This window comes from Lygodium microphyllum, chromosome 3, assembly GCF_053477565.2.
Source record: "Lygodium microphyllum isolate KBCC chromosome 3, Lygodium_microphyllum_v1.1.10, whole genome shotgun sequence".
Classification (NCBI taxonomy): domain Eukaryota; kingdom Viridiplantae; phylum Streptophyta; class Polypodiopsida; order Schizaeales; family Lygodiaceae; genus Lygodium; species Lygodium microphyllum.
Genome location: NC_141137.1, coordinates 190,190,731 through 190,214,724, shown reverse-complemented (window position 1 = coordinate 190,214,724; position 23,994 = coordinate 190,190,731). Strand labels below are relative to the sequence as shown.

Sequence of the window (23,994 nt, the reverse complement as noted above, 5' to 3'; positions counted from 1 at the left end):
CTTTTACTTCATTTTGATGTGTGTACATGAGTGATTGCCTCAATGTACGTGTTTTTATGAGCGTGTGTGTGACAGACTAAAAATAGACTCTATATCTCTATCCGCCACACATTTTCTCACCAAAACACATGGGCATGTTCCTCTCACTACTGTGCATAAGTGTATGTAGTTAGTTATCAATTCCAAGATCATAAACCCACCCATACGTTTTACCCATACATTTCACCCATACGTTTCACCCATACACCTATCCCATTACACCGTTGTAACTAAGATGTTAGGGACATGGTCTCTAAGGTTTAAGCTAGGTATGTGTGTGATCTTGAAGCGCTTTGAAAACTTCAAGGTGACCCATATGCGTATGTGTTCCATCCCATACGCTTATGTGTTTTTCAAAATTATTAGATTGTAACCTAACTTCATAGGCTTGTTCCTCATGATGAGCCTAACCTTTCCATGTGTTTGGTTTTTAAATTGGATGCATGGTTGGGTAGGAAAACAAGGAAGTGTCTTGTAGATACATAGGCGTATGTGTCATAACACATACACATATGTGTCTAGTTCACTAAGGTGATATGTTCCAAACCTTGTAAGACTTCATGCATGTCTTGCCATAGAGGTTTAGGCTCAATGTATGTGTTTAGAAGGTTGGTTTGAACTATGGTTGAGAGTAGATCTAAGAAATGGTCTCTCTTGTTTCATGGCATAGTCCGACGTTTTTTGTTCCATACATGCAATCTAGTGACTTTGGAACTCTCAAAGTGTTGGTAGGTAATGACATATGCTTATGCATCATGGAAGTAGGCTAGCATGTCCATAATTTAGAGATTAGTGACCGTTTACTCATGAAACGCTAGTAGACTCTCCTGGTCTGACAAACCAGTGAGGCCTCCAACTGTCACAAGCTTGGTCTATCTATGGTATTGACATACACAATATGGAAATCAGATTGGATGCTCTATACTGCAAGGATTGAGAGTTTATTGCTCGCTTACATCACACAGGTGTTGTAAGTTTGAGGAAAACAACATGGCTGATCCTTTTGATACAAGATCAAGCAAAGCCTCTTCCATGAAGGAACTTCCATCATTTCTTGGAAAAAATGCAGAAAGTGTCAATGATGTGAGAAAGATTCCTTCCTGGTACAAGATGATTGCATTAGTGCTAGACACAACAACCTTACATGCATTGTTGAGTCCTAAAGTGAAAGTAATGATGACTCTAGCTAAGGTCTTAAAGAAAAGACCAAAAATGTGGCTTGAGGTAATGAAAGGCTTGGAGAAAATGGGCATTCACTTACCAAAAGTTGTCAAAGAAACTAAGCCAACCATAGGGTGTGAACCAATTCCTCTCAACAAATTAGGAGACTACAGTAAGGGAAACAACAGTAATACCACATTACCAAATGATTACAATGAAATACAAAACTTAGCTATATGTGATAGTGGAGCAGGAGTAGCCTTAATAATAGTGCAAGTCTAGGAATCATGGAGAAATCCTGCTCTGAGGAAAACTCGGATGAAACTACAACTTGCTGATAGATTCATGGAGAGACCACTTGGTCTACTCGAGAAAGTTGTGGTAACTTTGTGTGGAATTGAATATGAACACACCTTTACAGTGGTTAATTTTGGCAAGGAACCCAACTATGAGATCATCATGGGGAGACCATTCATGTGCCATATGAAAATAATTTAGGATTGGGGCTATGGCTTCATTTATTTACACCAACCTAGTGCTACAACTCGTATTAGCCAGAACGATCACTCATACAGGGATGCAAACTACACTCCTATAAGGTATATGGTCTCTATGATAGAGAAGATTGATTCTCTACCACCTTGGTTAGTACACAAGGAGACAAATTGGCTTTGTGAGGTAAAACAAGAACTTGAAAACTCTAAGGAAGAGCTTAAAGACTATATACCTAAGCCCTTCCCTGAGCATGAATTTGAACCATTGGGCTGGAATGACATGCTAGCTACCATTGATGTATGTGCTAACATCTATGCCATAATGTCTCAATATATGGTTAAAGTCATCCTAGACGATGAAGAAATGAGAATAGATAGTAGTCAAGGTGTTGAATTAATCTTGGAAGGTCCAAAAATGGATACTTTACAAGCTAATCCCATCATTCAAGAGGTTACTATGCAAAATATATCTCTTATGCCAATGAAAATGGAGCTAATGTCCATTCAAGACTTTAAGGTCCAAGAGGAATCACAAGATGTTAGAAACGTAGAGTTTGATCAAGAGCACAAGTTTCTTGATGCCTTAATCAAGTATGTTGTTGACAAGGAGGTCAAAATGGTCTTGGCTAGGAAGATTGGATTGGTCAATGAGGAATCAAACAAGGAAGAACGCAACAAAGAGCTTAAAGAACCACAAACTGAGCAACACATATACAAATAAACAAAATTCAATTGCATAATGAAAAAGAATTATTGGACAAGGTTATCCCTCCACCAGTAATTACCATTCAGATTGGAAATGAACAAAAACTTGTGCAAGCTCTCATAGATACAGGGTTGGATTGCAATACTATATCTAGATATTTTTTTGAACAATTGGAAGGTATTGCCTTGCTATCTACAAATGCTATCTTGAGATTTTCCACTACACACACTACCAAACCAAGGGGGATATGCAATTTAGTGGTCTTTGTAGATGAGCTGCGTTGGAGGACAAGTTCTTTGTCACTTAGTTTGACTTGTAGGATGTATCACTTTTCCTAGGAAGAACGTGGCAGAAGAGGTACAATTGTTTCTTCAATTGGAAGAACAATTTGATACATTGCCAAAGTGTGAACAATCAACTCTGTGTACAGTTGCAATGTCAAGACTAGGTGTCAACAAAATACCTAAAGGAAAACAAACAACAAAGCCAAGAAGTGGGTTCTTCTCCAAGAATGCCCACTCCACAAATCCAATCATCCAAAAAAAATGTCAAGACATCCACACAACCTACACTCAAGTGGGTACCCAAAATAGGTGCCATAACGTCAACAACTCATCATATGGTTTGGGTTCCCAAACCAAAACAAACATAGGCTATGTGGTCAAACACTCAAACTTATAAATGTAACAGGTGTCCTACAAAAGAAAATTACAGGTGGTGGTAGGTAAAGAGTGCTCTAACAAGTACAAACAAGACCCAACATCTATCTCAAAGAAGCTAATATGGGTACCCAAGAAAGTGCAATTACCTCCAGCATCAATCTTTATCCAACAAGAGGATAAAGCACTTACAACAAAACAACCTCCAAGTATTCAAACAAAGAACAAGTGGGATTTGAGACCAAAACATCCACAAACAATTCAAAGCGCACAAGAAATAGCTAAAACAAACAAAATGATATGGCAGAAGAAGAAACATGTACATGTATTTAATGATCAGCCATTATCATTACCAACTTCACCAACAAGCCCATCACAACAAGGTATGAGCCCAATCAAGTTCAAAGCATTGCAACTACAAATAAAGTTTTTTGGACTATCTTTAGTGCTTTTAAATCATCAAAGTTGGTTGAGTTTTGTATGATGTCAACAGGGCTACAAGACTTTGGTAGATAGGTCACCCATACAACTCAAGCCTTTGCTACTCCATACTTTAAAGCCACTTAGGTGACAAGCACCAATAAGCAAAAACCTTGTATGTACATAATAGTCTAGGCGAGTTAGGATTAACCTTGCCAGCAAATGCCCATGGAACATATTGTTTCATGACCTATTCTCTTGCACAACATGATTCTTTTCTTGCATTGTTTTTCAAGCATAATAGGGTTGCATTACATGACCATGCACAAGCACAGATTCTTTTCAAACCCTTGCATACTCCTAAGACCAACTGATCATCGCACATGGTGCTTTGATTAGGTGGGGGGAGCACAAGTGTGAGACATGTCAATTGTAAGATGAGAAGTGTGTGTGAGTATAGTAATAATGTTTAGGGTCTTGAGCACACTTTGGGGAAATTTTTGGCAAAATTTTACTAACATATACACCAATTTTGATGAGTTTTGTACATAATAGCCCATTTTACAATATACTTTATAGTTATGTTATTCTTTTTATTGTTATAAAAAGTAAAAAACATTAAAAAATCATAAAAATATTTGCAAAGAAGCTCTTATACCCATAGAATAAGTTACAAATTTAGTCTATGCACAAGTGTTGTACTAACACAACCTAGAAAGATTAGGTAGTGTTAATTGTGCTTAAAGAACCATCATCAACTAGAATGCTTAATGAATCACTATTGTTTCAACAAAAATATACTTAAAGCAAGCATGGCATCCCCAGGATCAAGGTCTACCATCTATAGAAGGAAACGTAAGGAGGTTGTTAGCGGGACCCCGCGAAGGGACACTGCAGTATAGACTTAGCATATCACTAACATAAAATGTATATCGATATGGGGTAGTGACCCGATTAGGGCATGGAAGCTACGTAGGCTTGTCAGGCTCTATGGGACCTTCTTAGTACCTAGAAATCAAAGTTTAAATACTGGGACATCATCTATGAATCATATTCAATGGATTAACATAGTCACATCTTGATATGGCCCTACCAATGAGAAATTAAGGCAATTGACACTTGCACTCTTATTGGCTAACTTAGAAACATCATAAGGAAGCTAACTATAACTTCAAACCTCAGTTTTGACCTTGCCAAGAAATCGCGATCTCTTGTCTGCAGGTCTCAGAAACTAAGAATTGAAGTTAGCTGCACCTTAGCAATGGTATCTAGGTCTCTAATATCTAATCACACTAACAAAAGAACACTGATTATGGCCTCAAATCAGAGGATAAGTGTCTCATACAAGCCCACAAATCTTCCATAAATCAGAGCATAACTAGTATTAATGCGTAGATAATCAATCATAGAGCACTTACTGATCAAGTATGAAGACAATGCCATGCATTGAACGCCAAGAATTGATAGACAAAGACACACAAGTTCACCTTGACTCGTCACGTACGTTTCAAGCTCTCCTTTTATTCTCCAAAAGATAATACAATGAATACCCCTTAATCCTTTTTTACAAAACCTTATATCCTCAAAAGCTTTAGTCTAGGGCTTTATTTTGATACAAGTTGGAAGCATAAGCCCCATTCATAGGCTTGTAAAGAGAAGATTACATCAAATGTAGGTGTTTGATACAAATAGATGGGAAAAATTGATAGAGTTTGCGGGATGCGGGAAAATAATAGTCTTAGCCACCGCCCATCCTTCGCCTTACTCCTTTAGCTTTAATCTCCTGTTTGCATCTTCAAACATTCCCCCCCACCTATTCGGTGTCGTCCTCGATCACCGTGCTATTGGCAACCGAGAGCTGCTCTGAATCTCTGCATCCTTTGTTGTAGCTTTGCCTCTGCTAATACATCCCTAACTGGATGTTCCATTTCCATGGTCATATAAGCTACATAGCGGCTTCTCGGATCTTTGTTCATCATTGAGAAGATTTGGCTGTCAATCTCAAAGAATCCGGTGTAGAAGCATTCTTCGAATGTGACCATCCAATGAGCTGGCAGGAAGATGCATCTGGCGTATAATCCCATGAGTATCTCCTTTGGGGGAGCATCACCCAGGTTCCATGCCAAGCCATTAGGTCCTTCAAAATATGTGCTCCAGTGAGGGCCTGCCTGTGATAAATCGTTGAAGGCTGTTATGATGGTTATAATCATTTTGGCTATCTTTGTCAGCATCATATAGCTCAAATCCGGCACCCCTTCCAACCTGGAAATGACACTCTTCATAGAATTAATCACATATTGCTCAGTGGGCTTTTTATTTGGCTCTGGGTTTGGTAAACTTGGATAATTCAACCAATTAACCCTTTCCCTTGTGCTGATTCTGCGGTAGTTGTCCCAGTCCCTTCTTCTATGTATTGGACAGAAGGTTGGATCAATTCTTAAATCCTGTGGTGCATTGACGTAATGTAGCTTATGCATGGCATTCTTTGTAAACCACGTCTGCCTCCACCTTGGTTGATTTTTCTCTATGTCCATCACTTCATAATCCTTAATCGGAAACTGTTGGTAGCCCCCCACTTCATTTAAAGGACACTGTGGCAATAGGGTCTGCTTCAACAGTTCTACTTCGAGCTTAAGGAGAGGGAATGGTAGGGTTGGGAGGTGGTAGGATGCCCTTACTGCTGATGGAGTGAGGAGTGTGATGCATGCAGAATGTAGTATCCTCCTCTCCCACTCCATGCAGTCTTTTTGTATATCATCCGTTGATTGGGTCATCCTCCTCCGCAATTCCTTCTCTGCTTTGGATATGGGCGGCGCCCTCCTCTGTCCTTCTTCTTCTTGCTCTTCCTCTGTGTCTTCTTCTTCATACCTCGTGCTAGGACCTGGCTGATCATGCTCTATTCTTTCAAATTCAAGTGGTGCACCGAGTGTCAGGGGTCTAAGTGTTGGTTGGCTTGTTGGCGTTGGTTGCGCACTCCCCTGAACACCTTGTGCCTGTAGTTGTGCCACTTGCTTTTTGAGTTCGGCTATTTCATCGTCTTTATGCTTCAGCCTACTTCTGAATCCTTCAGTGAGGTCAATATGCATATCTTTAACCATGGCTACCTCTTCTGTTAACTTCTTTATTTGTCTGTCCTTCCCTGTTTCGGTGGTAGGATCCATGATAGGATTTGCCATATACTCGTTGATGGCCTCTTCAGCTTGCTTTAGCCTCTGCTGCATCAATGTTTGTGCCTTTTGCATTGCCTCAATTTGTAAGTCTTTAACCTTTAGATCAGCATTGCTTTCCCATGTAATCTTCTCTATTTCTTGTGCATGATCTCTTTGTATCTGGTTTATCCTGTATTGCATCTTTGTTAATTGGGTTTGATAGCCCATTATCTTGCCGTTAGCTATATCCAATTGTTGGTTGATTTTGTAGCTTTTGGCAGCCTCTGTTTGTAGCTTTACCTCTACTTTCTTTAGCTTTTGTCTTTCATCCTCTATAGCTAACTGCAGATGGCCAATCTCCTCATGCAAATTGATTTCCTTGTCTTGCATCTCTTGAGCTTTGCTGAGCATATGCGTCATGTACAAATGGGCCATCTGAGCTGCTTCGTACAGGTTGCTAGGCTCTTTAATATATTGCATTTCCTGCTCCGCCTCTTCCTCTGCCTGTCTTGAAGTTTCTGCTACATCAGCTTGTAATACCTGTTTTGTTAATGGGTCAGTAGTTAAGGTGGTTACAGTTAATGGTGCCTCTATAGTAGTTATAATAGGTATTGTGCTCGCTAGTTGTGGGCCAGGTGCAGTGTGTGCTGGCTCTGTGCTTGTGCTTATAATAGTTTCTATTATACTGATAGGTGCAATAGTACTAGTAGGAGATGGAGAAGTATCTTCTATTGGTAGGCTGGTAGGTACTTCTATTCTTTCTCCATTTATAGCATGTACAACAATTATAGTGGGTGCTATAGAAATAGGAGTAGTAGTTGTGGATGTGATTTGTGCACGTGGTGGTGATGGAAGTGGTGATGGAAGTGGAGATGGGATCGGTGATGGAGATGGTGATGGAAGTGGAGATGGGGTCTTTCTTTCCTCTTCTTCTTTCTTCTCCTGAGCCTCTTTTTCTGCTCTTTGTTTTCTTTCTTCCTCCTCTGCTTGTTGCTTCCTTTTAGCTTCTTCTAATTCTGCTAGTTCCCTCCTGGCTTGTTCTTCTTCCTGTAGCTTCCTTTGTATCTCATCTTCTTGAAACTTCCTTTGTATCTCAGCTTCTTCTTCTAACTTCTTTTGAGCTTCAATCCTCGCTTGTTCAGGTACATCAATAGCTTCAATGCGTGCTTGCTTATTTGTTAGCTCTTGACGAGATAACTCCTCATCAGCTTTCCTCTTTAACCTCTCTTGTATTCTTTGTCTTTGTACCTCTGCAAGGTTCAATCTTTCTGTTGTTTCTCTTTGTTGCTCCTGGCGCTCTTTCTCTCGATCATCTTGTTTAGCTTTGGTGCATTTTTCCTTACCTTTGCGCTCTTCTAGAATCTTCTCCCACCTTTTTCTTTGCTCTGATATGGCTGGCTTTTCCTTCAATTCCTCCCTGATCTTCTTTGATGTTTTGTCTTCACTCTCTGTCCTCTCTGAGTCTTGGGATGAGTCCTTTTCTCTTTCCTCCTCTGTGTCTTCCTTGTCGGACTTCTTCTCTTCCTCTTGAACTTTCTTTTTATCCTTTGATCTTGTCTTTGTGCTAGAAGATGACTCGGTTCTGTCTCTCACTGTCCTGGCCTGTGGGTTCTGGCTCTGCTCCAGCCATTGCCTAAGTGGCTGAGATGGTGGTAAGTCTTCAATCATCCCTACAGCAAAGTATGCAATCCTGGTGAGCATAAGAGCACAGTTCATGTGGCTCAACTTCTCCTTGCTTGCTCTTAGCCTGTTTGCGTATGCTTTCATCTCTGATAATATAACTTTAGCAAAGTTGAGTGAGAGCCTGTGGCGGCTAGTCACTGCCTTTGTCAGCATGGCCGCAATCCTCCTATGTGGCCTTGTATATCTGCTGGCTTTGCCATGTGTGAAATGCTGCGTATATAACCTGAGGGGCAGCTCCACACCTCCTTGAATAAGGTCCTTGAAGGTAAAGTTTGACTCTCCCATTTGCATGAATGTATCTGTTGTCTCTTGAGGGGAGTTCCTTATCATCAAACTCTGATTTCCAATGGGGATCATTAAAGAATCCCTTATTGTTTCTTCAGTGATGCTCACTATCACTTCCTGGCCTTGTGCATCCTGAATGCTAGCTGTCCCATCATCTTGCAAGGTGGTGATGAGTTGATGTGCTTTTTGGACATCCATTCCCCATGCTGGCAATGGGAAGTAGCTCTCTAGGCCTACTTTTGTGTATATGGCCATAGCATCTGTATGTACTTGGATCTGCCTTATCTCTTCCGGCAAGATTGTCACACTCCATACCTTGTCTTCTTCAGTCTTGAATGTTCCTGTAAATACTCCTATGTTGTAAGCTTGGAGTGTCGGCTTGTCTATGTAGCATTCTTGAGCTGGTACGATCTTTGTGATCTCATATGGTCCCACTTCAGCAAGCAGTCTTGCCCTGCTCTGATACCAGGGCTTCCTTGCACCTGATTTAGCTGCCATTGTACCTGTCCATAGAAGAATACATCATCTTGATTGGAGAACAATCTCCACTGGATTTGGACTTTCAATTTTTGCCCCAGAGCCCTACAAAGTTGACCAAAATTTGCCCAATTTTCCATTTATGGTCACATATGGTAATTGCTCTGTATCTTGAGTTTTACTTGTCCATTTTTGATAATGAACACATATTTGGAGTCCCCATGACCTGTGCTTGCCCTTGGTATGCATTTTGTTGAAAAAGGGTGTATGTCAAGGAATCGCGATTCCTTGACATCCTTCTAAAGGTATGTTTCTAACTTCATGAATGACTTTGTCCTATCCTCCTAGGCCCATATCCTTGCCATCTCTTCAAATGACATCCAATTTGTCTTGATTTTGCCAATTTTTCTCATTTCAGAGTCCCTTGGATGAATTTTGCCCATTTCTTAGCCTTTTTGAATGTTGAAACAACTTTGCATACTATAATTGCACTCTAGGAAGCTAGTAGATCACATTCCATATGTCAAAACCCAATTTTGATGGTATGTCAAGGAATCGCGATTCCTTGACATCCTTAAAAGTTATGTATTTTGACTTCATGGATGTCTTCCCCACTGTCTCTAGAAGCTATCCCCTTGCCAAAAACTCATTTGGCTGAATGTACCCCCAAAATTTTAGCTTTTTTGGCCTGTTAGACTCTTTTTTCACTTTTGACCATATTTCACTGTAAGATCTTTTTCTCCTCTGATTTAATATGCTCCCTAGACCCATGTGGACCTCTTGAATCAGCCTGAATTCATCATGACCTGCAAATAGCACCTTTTTGCACACAATACTGAAATTCCAAGTGAAATGGGGTTTCCATGTATCCTGTAGACCATTTTTTTGTTTATGACATTACCATAACCTTTGCAATGCTTTCTTTTGATAGTGTAAACACTTGTAGCATGATATTTCCACTCCAAACATGAAAAATAACCTTTTGCAACTTTTGGAATCCTGAATCCTTTGTGTTTTTGTTGATCCTGTGCTCCAATATGGCTCATAACACACCCACATACTTGAAATAATATATAGAATATAGTTATGACATCAAAAATACCCATCATGAAGGATGTCAAGGAATCGCGATTCCTTGACATACAAGTAAATGTATGTTTTTGAGTTCATAAATGCATTGTGGGTTGTATTTCCTATCTCCCCTTGTGCCAAAAAGACTTTTGGACACCATTTGCTAACTTTTCCAAGAATTTTTGTACTTGACACCTGCATTTATCAAATTTGTTTTGTTTTTCATGATTTTGTGCTCCAAATGAGCTATGGGCACACCCTTGTACTGTCCACATAGTTCCTCACCTGTCCATGAGGTCAAAATCCCAATTTCATGGTATGTCAAGGAATCGCGATTCCTTGACATACAACTAAGTGCATGTTTTTGACTTCATAGGAATTTTCTGAATATTATTTGGAGTCTATTGGTGTGTTTTGGTCTCATTTGAACATTTGTAGGTCCTTCATTTGGCTTGTTTTCAGTTTAGGTTTTTGGTGAACTTTTCTTTGCTTTGATTTTTGATTTCCCAAGTGTTTTTGTTATGTCCCATGCATGTATACATTCTAGCATAAGTCTAGAACTTACCTCTAAGATGTCTCGGCCAATGGAATGCTGGTGTGTGCGTAGGATAGCTCGAAAATCCAAGCTCAAGAAGGTCTCTAAGCTCTCTCCAAACTCCCCTCGCAAGAATGAATTGAAATTTAGTGAGCTTGACCATATATCCCCACATCATTTTTGGTTACCCCCCATGTTTTTCCATCAATTTGGCCTTACTGAGTCATGCTCATGTGTATAGGTTCAAACTGTTCTCAATTTGGATCATTATGTCCCCCGTTTGACCAATTTAGTCCCTGTTGTAGTCTAATGAGGTAGTGAAATTCCAACTTATCCCATTTTGTGTGCCATTCACCATGCTTGTGCATCCCTATCTTTTGTTTTGGCGTTTGAAGTTCAAACAATTTTCTTGGTCTCAAATCCCCCTGTTTTTAATTTTCTGGTGATTTTATGCAAATTAGAAGGAAAAATAATAGAAAAATACATAGAGTTAGCAAAAAATTATGATACTAATTCTATAAGTCAGTCTTAACTATGTGGATGAATTAGGCTTCAACCACACCTTATTTGGCCTCTGTTTTTGTGTTTATAGCTCAAACTGAGCTCTTTTTGGCCATAATCTAGTGAAATGTTAGTAATTTGTGCCTTATATACATACTCACACCTATGAAAGATATTACATAGTTATTTCCCTCTTATGGTGAGCTTAGCTTGGCAAAAATTTTGCAATGGATTTGCCATATTGTCAATGTTAGCGCTTTTGACGCTTCTTGACGCTTTTCTTGTAGTTCCTTGGACTTCTTGTCATGCTTGGCTTGCTTGACATATTGACACCTTCTCCCCCCCACCTATAGCGTATCCGTCCTCGGATGCGGATCTGTCAATGTGTGCATGGGTATCAAAGAAGTGCTAATGCATGGCTATGTATTGTAGCCCTATATGACTAGAAAATATGCATGTACGAACTAACATAGTGAGGTGCCAGAATTCGGTCTTGAAGCAATGTGGTTCAAGGGCTTTTGATGGCGAAGCTGGTGCACTCACTTACCATACTCATAGTTATGGTACTAGTATTAGATGACAGTGTGTAGCTGATGAAGCCATATTGCCTTTGATTGATGCCATACCAAATAGAAGTGTTTGTAGTTTGGCAATACGTAATTGCATCTCCTTCGATGGTATGTTCTTGATTTGTTGGGACAACTTGACCTGTTGATCCTGAGACTATGGTTTTGATTGTTCCTTTCTAACCCATACTTGCTTTTTGGGTTCTTTGTCTGTGTTGTTCTTCATTCTGATTACCTCTTTGGAATGAATCTCTTTGGCCTTCTTTTGCCACTTGTATACTGTTGGTTTATTCTTCTTTATAAGCATCTTTGGTAGTTCCTGGTTGTTAAATTCTCTGTGCTCATGCTGTTGACCCACATTTGTGGTGCATAACCTTTGCCTGGGTATCCAAACTGAAGTTTGTCCTTGATAGAATCCTTGTGCTTGCAAAAGAGTCTTCTGTACCCATATTTGTTTGGTATGTTGTGAATTGCATGGGATAGATGTCTTTGGCTTCTCATGTGTTGACTCCTTCCTTATGGGATGAATTTGAGTTTGTTTCTTTACCCATTGCCAAGTCTGCACTGTTTGGTTCTTTGACACTGATCTTGTTGGTTGTGCTAAGGGTTTTATCAGTATCTCCTCTTTGTGTGATTCTTTGATGCTGTTTGTTTCACTTGAATGTTCCGAAACTGATAGCAAATCATCATAGAAGGGAGTGAAGAACTTTGCTTCTGTTGTCTCAAAGTTGATGCCCTCTTGCCTCCAGTTTGGTACACTGTTGTATCGTCTTTGCCAAGGTTGTCCTAATATGACCGATGTTTCCATCATCCCTGGCTTCATCACAAAGAACCTTTCACAAACATTAGTATCACCAATGAAAATCTCCAAGTCTAAACCACCCTCTACTGGATTAGTCTGACCTGACACTGTATCCATTGATATTCCTGATTGTTCCATAGGTGGTTTTCCTATATGTTCCCAGGTCTCATAGCTAATGGCATTTATATCAGCTCCTGTATCCACTAAGGCTAGCTCAGTAATTTGTTTTGTACCCACTTCTACAAGTATGTATGGTTTCAAGGTGTTAGTAGTTTGTCTGGTCTCCTTTAATACCTGTATTGTTGTTCTTTTCTGTGCATTACCCCATTGTTTTCTAAGTTTTGTCGCTCGTTCTCGGGCTTCTTCTTGTGCTTTTTTCTTGATTAGTTCTTGTTGATTTTTTCTTTCTCTAGTGGCATGTAACCTTTGAAGAATTTCCTCTGTCATTGGTTCTTTATGTTTCTTCAGTCTACATCCGCTAATCCAACTAGACATGGGTTCCCCGTCTAATGTAGCTAATTGTACCGCTCCACTCGATGATAGATTCTGAATGACATATGGACCCATTCCCCTTTTTTTCAGTTTTGAGGTATGTTGTTTAAGGGTATAAGCTAGGACAAGATCACCAATTTGGAAGTCCTTATTGACTATATGCGCATCATGAAATTGCTTTTGCCTCCTTTTCTGAGCATACATCCCCGCTACCGCTCTAAGTTGAAATTCATCAAGCTTTTCTAGGTCATCTAATCTTTCCGACAACTCATGGCCAGTCCACTCAAGCCCTCTTGCAACTCTCAAAGTAGGTATTAAAAATTCTATTGGCAAGATAGCATCTAGTCCAAAAACTAGGTTGAATGGTGTTGTGCCAATTGCAGTTTTGTACGCTACTCTGTAAGCCCATATAGCTGAATGTAGCTTCATCTCCCAATCTATTCTTGACCTTTCTACAATCTTTGTGAGCACAGTGCATAAGATTTTATTGGTGCTCTCGGCTTGGCCATTTGCTTGGGGATGATAAGGTGCTGATTTTCTATGTATTACCATAAATTCATCCAATAGATAGTGAATGACTTCATTTATAAAATGAGTCCCCCTATCACTAATGATTTCAATAGGCAATCCATATCTTGTGAACACATATTCATATAAGAAACATGCTGTAGTCCTTGCATCATTTTTGGGAGTTGCTTTGGCTTCCACCCATTTTGTTAAATAATCTGTGGCCACAATAATATATTGCGCCTGTGTTCGATATGCTGGTGGGTTAATAGGGCCTACAAAGTCTATTCCCCATTTAGCAAAAGCTCTAGCCCCCATCATTGGTCTCAAGGGCATGTTATCCTTCCGAATAGGCACTTTCACTCGTTGGCATGCATCAGATCTTTTGACATATTCCTCTGCATCCTTGAATAGCGTAGGCCACCATAACCCAGCCATCATAATTGCTTTTGCAGTATTGTCTGCAGAGAAGTGTCCTCCTGTTAATCTTGCATGCGCTTGTTCCAGCACTCTTACATATTCAACTTCTGTGACACACAACCTGAGTTGTTTGTCTTTCCCTCTCTTGTAGAGTTGATCAGCTATGATTTCATAATCCTTGGACTCGAGCTCAATAGCTTTTCTTCTAACCTTTCCAGAGTTTTCTGGCAGCGTTCTATTCCTTAGGTAATCTACAATGTAGTTACTCCATTTTGGTGCAACCATAACTTGAAAAAGAGTTGCAGAGGGTTTTGGATGTTGGCTACTACATACTTCACATGAGAGCACATAATTATGAGCCTCAGTCTTCATGCTAGGCCACCATACACCTGCCCACAACAATCTTTTTAAAGTTTGATTTCCTGCCATATGAATTCCTCCAATGGTTTCATGAGCCATTTTCAAATAATAAGGTTTCTCTTCTAGTTCTATGCATAAGCGCAGAACTCCATCTTGTCCCTTATTATACATTCGTCCTGCAAGCATGACAAATGATGATGACTTCTGTACCAATAATTGTCTTTCTCTTAGTGGTCTTGGGATGTTTAATTGCCCTATGGTAAGCAATGGAACCAATTCTTCACTCCATCGTGGCACCATCTCTATGTTGAAAAGATAAGCATCAGGCAAATCATCATCAACTCCAACAGGCTCTTCCCCATGCGTCAACCGACTCAAATGATCAGCTCTCTGGTGAGTCTTTCCCTTCTTAACCACCACTGTAAAGTCAAATTCTAGCAAGATGATAAACCACCTTACTATCCTTCCTGTATTACATGGTTTATTCACTAGGTATAGCAAAGCTTGATGGTCCGTAAAGAACACAAACGTATTTGCCAATAGGTAATGCCGGAATTTCTTCACTGCATAAACCATCCCTAGTCCTTCCCTCTCAGTTGTTGTGTAATTTTGCTCAGCACTGTTCAACTGTCTACTAGCGTACGAGATAGGAAAATCCATATTTTTCTCTCCTGGTTGTGCTAGTATAGCACCTATAGCAAAGTTTGAAGCATCAATATGTACATGGAATATAACATTCCAGTCTGGAGACTTTAAAATTGGTGCAAAAGTAAGACATTCTTTCAATTTTTGAAAAGATCTTTCACATTCTTCCGTCCAAATGAACACAATCAGTAAGCCATACAGAGGTCTAGCGATCACAGCGTACATGTAGATAAATCTTCGATAATATCCACAATGTCCCATGAATCCCTGAACCTGCTTAGCATTTTTTGGCCTAGGCAACTCAATGATTATTTTAATTTTCTCAAAATCAGTCGAGATGCCATTCCTCGATACTATGTGTCCTAGAATCTTGCCTTGACGTACCATGAATACACATTTCTCTGGATTAAGGCAAATTCTATATATTCGGCATTTTTCAAAGATCAATTTCAGATGCTCTACATGTTCTGCCCTTTTCTTAGAATGTATACACAGATCATCCATGTAAACTTCCAAAAAGTCTCTTATATATTCCTTGAATGCATGACTCATCAGCCTCTGGAATGTGGCTGGTGCATTGGTTAGCCCAAAAGGCATCACCCTATATGCAAATATACCCCATTCAGTTGCAAATGAAGTCTTGTGTTGGTCTTCTGGTTTAATGGAAACTTGATTGTAACCTGAAAAACCATCCAGAAAACTATATGCTTCTTTACCCGCTACCCTTTCAATCACATGGTCTGTGATAGGAAGTGGATAGTTATCATGGATTGTAGCTGCATTCACCTTCTTCAGATTGACACATACTCTCAGTTTTCCATTCTTTTTTGGCACTACCACAATTGGAGATACCCACTCCGTATGCTCAATTTCATAAATGAATTCAGCAGCTAGTAGCTTATCAATTTCCTCTTTTATCTTCTTAGCAAAGGTATCATTGTAGGTATAAGGACGTTGCCTGCTTGGTTTAGCATCATCCCTCATAGGAATGGTATGCTGACAAATCTTAGGATCTACTCCCTTCAAGTCTTTATATGACCATGCAAAGACATCCTTATATTCCTTCAATGCATTGATGAGCATATCCTCCTCCTCAGGCTCTAGATCTGCAGCTATATAAGCTGGTCTTGGATCTTCACCTTCCTCAGCTAAATCTATCTTTTTGGCATTTTCTAACCCGTCGTATGATTCCCCTGGATTCTGCAAAGTTCTCGTGGGCTGTTGAACCACAATCTTCCTGTCTTGAACAGTGTATCTTTTAAAATGTGAGGGTAAGCTTTGTATATCCTTTTTGTCCTCATCACTCTCCATTTCAGTCGTCCATACCTCTTTCATTGTTCTTTTAAGCTCATTGTATCTTGCTTTTCTTTCTAGTTTGGTGAGCCCCTTTTCACCACTATTTTTATCCTTTTTGAGTGTAGTCTTTCCTTTTTCAAGTTTGTTGTTATCCCTTGTTTTATTCTTTTTCTTGATTTTACTCTGTATGTCAATGGGGTTTGCTAAGTAACAACCTGTTAACTTGTCTTTAACTTTTCCTCTTGACCCAACCCCCATTAGATATTGAGTTTTGTTCTGGAATTCAGGCATAGTCCTCTTACCCCTAGATCTAGCCTGTTTTCTTTTCCTTTGTTTTGCAATCCTGTCTTTGTTTTCCCCTTGAACCTCTATTTGTCTACCATCCCTTAGTTGAATTACCATGGGTTCTGTTTCTTGGAAGTCTTCCAATTCATCAGAGGCATCATAAAACAATTCCTTGTTTAATTCATTGTCCTCATCTGGAGAACCTACTTCCTCTTCCTTTTGGCTCTTGTCACAGATGGAAATCTCCTCTTTAACCATTAAGATCTCAGTCACTTCATTGACTGTGTTTATTTTTCTCCCCTCTGTTGTCTTAGACTCCAAAGATTCTTGAATGATCGAGACCATCCTGAATGGTACCACGTCATATCCTTCTTCATCACAAAAAACAGTAGGGGTTACTTCATTTACACACACATCCACAGTGGCTAAAGTATCCATCCATGCATCCGGAATGAACTTGTCATTTGGAAATGGCTCTGGAATGTATGGCTCCTCTTTTTCTTTAATTTTCTGAGTATCTTCCTCTTTTTCTCCCTCAGAAGCTCCACATATCCACAATTGTGATGTTGAATTGTTCCATGAGTGTTGTGAGGATATGGTTACCAAGGTTGCTGACTCATAATCTTCAATTGGAGTCCTTGCTACATCTCTATAAGAGTGATCTAGCAAATTTATGCGAGTAATTGCCTCATTTTGCCGTAAGTAGATATAATTAAAGCCCCAGTCCTGAATCATCTTGAGTTGTCTCATGAATGGACGCCCCAAAATTATTTCATAATTCGGGCTTGTGCCAAAATCTACCACTGCAAAAGTATGCTCATACTCTACTCCGCAAGAGGTTACAATCACTCCTTCAAGCAATCCAATTGGTCTTTCAATGTGCCCATCTGCCAATTGCAACTTCATTCTAGATTTCCTCAAGGCTGGCTTACCCCAGGCTTCCCAAATCCCTTTGGTTGCTATGGCTACTCCTGCCCCACTGTCTAGGATGGCAAATGTATTTACCCCCTGGTAAGACACAGGAATAGTAGTATTACTGTCTTCACCTTCACAGTATTCTCCCACCTTGTTCAGAGGAACAGGTGTCACTACTTTTGTTTGCTTCTCTTGACTCTGTAGGTGGTTGATTTCTCCCATAGGTATGTCGACTCCTATTGTTTTTAAATATCTTGCAACCTCTTCCCACATTTCTAGTCTTGCTCTCAACAAGTCTGCTAATGGAAGAGTGCATTTGATTGGGGCTGATAACAACATTGACAGACTAGAGATGTTTAAAGTTTTTGGAGAAGACACTTTTAACGTAGGCAATTTTCTCACTTTAGAGTTGGTTTCATATTCTCCCAAATATGATGGTAATGTTTTAAATGATTCGGCCTTGCTCTCTTGAGAGACTTCAGATCCCACTCCACCATATTCTGATCTCATCTCCAACTCTAATGTTTTCTGTTCTAAGTCTATCTCCTCAATGGGTGGCTTAATCTCAGATCCCTTTTTCTCCCCATATGTCTTTTTTACTGCTTCCCAGAGTTGATTTCCCCATTCCTCATCTACTTCTGGTACCGATGTGTTTGATGGTAGTTTAGGTGAGGATTCCCCTGTTTTTTGTTCTTCCTGAGATGAGTTTAACTTCATTTGATCCCCAATGTCTCTTACTTCCTCAGGTTTCATTTGTTTCTCCACTTCTTTATGGCTCTCTGTTTCTTGTTTGATATGGTTTCCTGCTGTTTTGTTGATCATTTGATCTAATGTTTGCATGGCATCTATCAATTTTTTGTAGATCTCCAACTGTCTAGCCTCCATTACTGGATCTGGGTAAGATCTATATCTTTCTTCCAAGGTCTCCAAGGGTTTCAATCTAGCTTCATAAGCTTGTAGCATCCCATCAAGAGTTTCAAACCTCTTTTCAGCTAGAACTGACCCTGGTGGTTGATTCTTTTGTTCTAACTCTGATTCTGTTTCTCTCATGTTTTCTTCTCCAGGTTCTTCTAAGATCTGTTGGACCTCAGAGTGAGCTGTTACTGTTTCTAACCTGGCTTTTTCTTTTCTGTTTTTGCTAGCTGCTCTTCGTTCTTTCCTAGCCTTCCATGTCCCTTTTGTTTTATGGCTTTTTTCACTCATTGTGGTTTCAGTGTTATCTTTGTTTTGCACTTTGTTCTTTTGTGCTTGTGCCCTAGTGATTACCTTTAAAGGTACCACCATTTCTGTATCTGATGAGCTGTTAGTATTAGATGAGGGTGGCAATACTTCAACATAGTTGAGAGTAGTTTTCCCTTTCTTTTCCGCTAATACAGGACAATCCTGCACTAGATGCTTTATCCCACACTCAACACAAGACCTGCTTAGAAGTGGCACTCCTGACTCATTTTTCTTTTCTCTTCTTGGATTAGGACAATCCCTTATCCAATGGTTTCCTCCACATTCATAGCATGGACCTGGTGGTGCTATCTGATTAGGTCCACCTTTATATGGTCTTGGTCCTCCTGGTCCTGCCTGTCTTTGCATCCCATTAGCAATGAACCATAATGTATTATGATCCATTTGATATTTCCCTTCAGGAGTTATGTGAGTCATTTCATTTTCTTGTTCATAAGAAGAACTATTTGATCCCATGTATATGTCCCTTGTTTCTCCTCCATAAGTTTCTATGGGAACCAGAGCTGTCTCTTGATTCATATCCTCTGGTTGAATGTATTTTACCACTGCTGTCCCAGGAAAAAGAGGTTGATTTCCCAATACAGGTGAAGCTCTTTCCCCCCCACCTATTTGGCCATAATTCTGGTTTATCCCTCTGGGTGCATAGGCCTGTACTTGATTTCCCATACCAGGCTGATTTTGCCCCATTCCCTGCTCCCTCAAGTGTCTGATCCTATGATAACACTCTTGAGTTTCATGGTTTGTCCACTTTTGCTCATATTCACACCATTTGTCAGTTTTTGGAACAGGTCTATATGCTTGATAGTTTTGTTTTGGCATACAATATGATGTTGGATGATCCCCCGCACAGATTTCACATCTAATTGGTCTAGGGTTTGGAGGTCTGAATACTTGATTCATTCTCTTCATGATCATTTCTACCATAGCTTCAGCCTCATGAGATGGATCCTTGGTTGTTTCTTGAGTTCCCCTTGAGGTGGTACTCAATGAATCCACTCCAGAAATGGGTTTATCCTTGCCATATATGTCACAATTGTCATCCAAATCAATTGCGTCATATATGCATTCATTCAAAGTTTTGTGCTTTTTGGCATACAAATCTGCATGCAAGGATTTATCTCTCAGTCCTTCCTAAAATATAGAAATCAGCTTAGCCTGAGAGGGCATCTCTTCTTCTAGACATCTGGAGATATACTGTCTAAGTCTATTGGCACAATCTCTCACAGATTCCTTTTCCTCTTGTTTAAATTTAGTGATGAGAGCACTTACACTATGTTTGATTCCTGTTTTGGTGAAAGCTCCAATGAAGTCTCTCTCCAAGGCCTCAAAACTATAGTAAGTTCCCGTGTTCAAAGTTTGGAACCATGATAAGGCCTTGCCTTCTAACGTCAATCCAAAGCCTTCTTTAAGGACATGTAAGTCTGATACTTCCTCAGCCCTTACCACTTGTTTAAACGATGCCAAATGGTCATATGGATCTCCTGATCCATTGAACTTTTTAACCCATTTTTGAAAATGAGATGGTCTCGTCTTACCTCTTATTACTACACCACCTGCCCCTGTTGGCCTAAATCCAGATGTGATTAGTGGTGTAAGAGATGATCTGATAGGTGTTGGTCCTATTGGCACTCTAGTTGCCAGATGACCACTTGATGCTCCCATTGATCCTTCTGGTCTCCATCCATCCATTCCCATTAGTGGAATTCCTGGTTCTCTAAAAGATACTCTTGGTGCACTCATGGTTGGTCTTAAGATTGACATGGGAGGAGCTGAAGGTGTTGGCATTGGAAGAGGGCTTGGTCTCCTGTACATAGACTCAGAGGAGGTGCCCCCCTCTTTACTGCCCTTCACTATAGGCATCCCCATGTAAGTCAACTCCTTCACTTCTCCTGGCAAGAGCATTTCCCACTCTAAGCCATACTTGTCTAACATCATCATGTTTTGACCCTCAGTCAGAGGTACTCTTGTGTAGACATACAAGATCTTTTGGTCAGTCACCATGTTCTCTGGAACTCTAGATCTCAGATAGTAGAATTCAGCCTCCTCATCAGTTCTCTTGTATAACACTTTAGTAGTGTCATCCAATAAAACTCTTTGCACATGAATGGAATTCACAAGCCTAAAGCCCACTAGTTCCACTCTAGGAGGTCCTTCTTCGTCCATCCCTATCTCAACCTGAACTCTAGTTCCTAGCTTATCCATTTCATCAGGATTTTCTGTCAAGACATACATAGCTCCATCTCTACCCATATACCTATCTCCTTGGAAATTCACCCATGGGGCAGGGTCAAAGATAGTGACATGGTCCTCTATCTTAACCGCATACCTATTGATAAAATCCTTGTAGATTAGTGCACCATGGTTGTTTTCCATGACAAACCTAAGTCTCCCATCATAATCCAATTCCACATTGGGGAGGGACTGGTTAGAGAAATTGGTGTCCATGCTGGATTCTGACAAAGTTTCCTCTCTTAGCTGTTCAACCACTTGATTGCTCAAGCTTGGTGTTCTAGCTGTACTCCCTAATGTAGATGCCTTACTTCTATTGTCTGACTCAGAGTAATGCCCTGATTTGTAGAAAGTACCTGATCTCAAGTTCATATGTGTTCAATTTTAATGACAACAGAGTACCTGAAGCTTGTCACAGCTCACTTGACCCTGGCAATGACCTTGATCTCCAATGATTTGTCCTCCAACTCTATGATGTCAGCCTGAAATCACAAAATTCCTTGCTCTTAGCAGCGTCTGTGCTCTTATTCTGTTAAGTACAATCCTAAAGTTTCTATTTTAAATCTTTCCTTTAAAGTGTTTCTGCACCACTATAAAAGATATAAATCTATACACTTCACCTCTCAGAGTACCTATTCAACTCCTCAGTTTCCTAATTTGACAATTCTTCCCAGAGGAAATTGCTGGAAAGTTTCTATGGTATTTCCCTATGAATTTTGGCAATTTCACCCCTCAAATGAGCTTATTTTTGCATATTGGCACAGTGGTGGGCTTGTCTCAATGTCCCCTACAGGCTCCTATGATCAAAATGTACCACTTAGAAGGATGTCAAGGAATCGCGATTCCTTGACAGAGGCTATTTTTTGACTTTTTGAAAATTCTAATGTTATGAACCTCTTCCCCTTGGTCTTTTAAGCTTGCCCAATCACTTTTATCTCAATCTTGGTACCCTAGTTGCTCAATTTGACTGATTTTAGCCTACAAGCAAATAGTTTTACCACTTTTCAAAAGCTTCCTTAGCTTCAATTAATCTCAAAACCTGGATTTAGCATGTACTATTAGTGTATTACTCATCCATGTGGTCAAAATGGGTCACTATGAAGGATGTCAAGGAATCGCGATTCCTTGGCAGACCCCCTTTTGCTACTCAACTTTTTGAGGTTACCAGTGTATCTGGGATGCCTTTAAAAGCTTATCCCCAAGTTTTCACCCACTTTGGACAATTTTTGGATCACCAAATCACAATCTTTCTTACAGAATCCAAACTCTGATTTTGCTTTTCTTGACTTTCAGGCACTTTTATTAGTCCAAATAAGCTCAAACTTCAAAACAAGGTTATCCTGCATGTTAAGAACCAATTTATGAATTCAAAATTTACCACTATTAAGACTGTCAAGGAATCGCGATTCCTTGCACAGAGGCTGAATTGCAGTGCACTTGGTCTCAAAATTTAACCCTAGCTTCTGACATACCTTTTAAGTTGATTTATGCAAGAAAATAACTTCTGTACTCACTTTTAATGCCAATTTTCATAAATTTATTCCCAAAACCATACTTTCCAACTTTATGGTTTTCTTCTTGTTTTTATGGTTGGATGGCTAGCCTTTCGGATCAATTTTCCTACTCTATCCTAACCTATTTACCAACACAATTGACTAATTAAACAAATAACCACTAATCTAACACAAAATCAAAAGAATTTGCAAAAAATGCAAAAGAAATGCTCCAAAGAGCTCACAAAACCTAAATCCTATCTTTTTTGCTTGTTTTTATCTCCTAGCAATAGAAGAACAATGCCAAAGCATTAACCATCTATCTCCTATGAGGTCCTTGAGAGTCTCACCCTCTGGCTGCCTCTAGAGCCTTGGAATCCCATTCCAACCTCTATCTAAGTTTAAAAAGAACACTCTAACCGAAGCTAAAGGACCCGATTCTGAAAGAAGAGTGAAGATCCACTAATCTAGAACACGTCCCCGGCAGCGGCGCCAATGTTAGCGGGACCCCGCGAAGGGACACTGCAGTATAGACTTAGCATATCACTAACATAAAATGTATATCGATACGGGGTAGTGACCCGATTAGGGCATGGAAGCTACGTAGGCTTGTCAGGCTCTACGGGACCTTCTTAGTACCTAGAAATCAAAGTTTAAATACTGGGACATCATCTATGGATCATATTCAATGGATTAACATAGTCACATCTTGATATGGCCCTACCAATGAGAAATTAAGGCAATTGACACTTGCACTCTTATTGGCTAACTTAGAAACATCATAAGGAAGCTAACTATAACTTCAAACCTCAGTGTTGACCTTGCCAAGAAATCGCGATCTCTTGTCTGCAGGTCTCAGAAACTAAGAACTGAAGTTAGCTGCACCTTAGCAATGGTATCTAGGTCTCTAATATCTAATCACACTAACAAAAGAACACTGATTATGGCCTCAAATCAGAGGATAAGTGTCTCATACAAGCCCACAAATCTTCCATAAATCAGAGCATAACTAGTATTAATGCGTAGATAATCAATCATAGAGCACTTACTGATCAAGTATGAAGACAATGCCATGCATTGAACGCCAAGAATCGATAGACAAAGACACACAAGTTCACCTTGACTCGTCACGTACGTTTCAAGCTCTCCTTTTATTCTCCAAAAGATAATACAATGAATACCCCTTAATCCTTTTTTACAAAACCTTATATCCTCAAAAACTTTAGTCTAGGGCTTTATTTTGATACAAGTTGGAAGCATAAGCCCCATTCATAGGCTTGTAAAGAGAAGATTACATCAAATGTAGGTGTTTGATACAAATAGATGGGAAAAATTGATAGAGTTTGCGGGATGCGGGAAAATAATAGTCTTAGCCACCGCCCATCCTTTGCCTTACTCCTTTAGCTTTAATCTCCTGTTTGCATCTTCAAACAGATGTGGAGACTTAGAAGGATACAGCATAGCTTTTCCATGTATATAGGAAAGAAGTAGTGCAAAAGTGTTTCATAGATTAGAATGTGCTTCACGATCATAACACTTTTGCCATCAAAGCTAGCTTTCATGGA

At 39.8% G+C, this 23,994-nt stretch overlaps 1 protein-coding gene across 1 annotated transcript; it reads right to left on the bottom strand.

Annotated features, from left to right (window-relative positions):
• Positions 1 to 4,989: 4,989 nt before the first annotated feature.
• Positions 4,990 to 23,588, bottom strand: LOC148039334 (uncharacterized). Its single transcript, XM_087675224.1, has 2 exons — positions 23,479 to 23,588; positions 4,990 to 9,099 (listed from the first exon to the last, which is right to left on the bottom strand). The coding sequence occupies exons 1-2, from the start codon at positions 23,501 to 23,503 to the stop codon at positions 5,321 to 5,323; spliced, it is 3,804 nt and encodes a 1,267-aa protein (XP_087531350.1). The 5' UTR covers positions 23,504 to 23,588; the 3' UTR covers positions 4,990 to 5,320.
• Between the last annotated feature and the right edge of the window lie 406 nt (positions 23,589 to 23,994).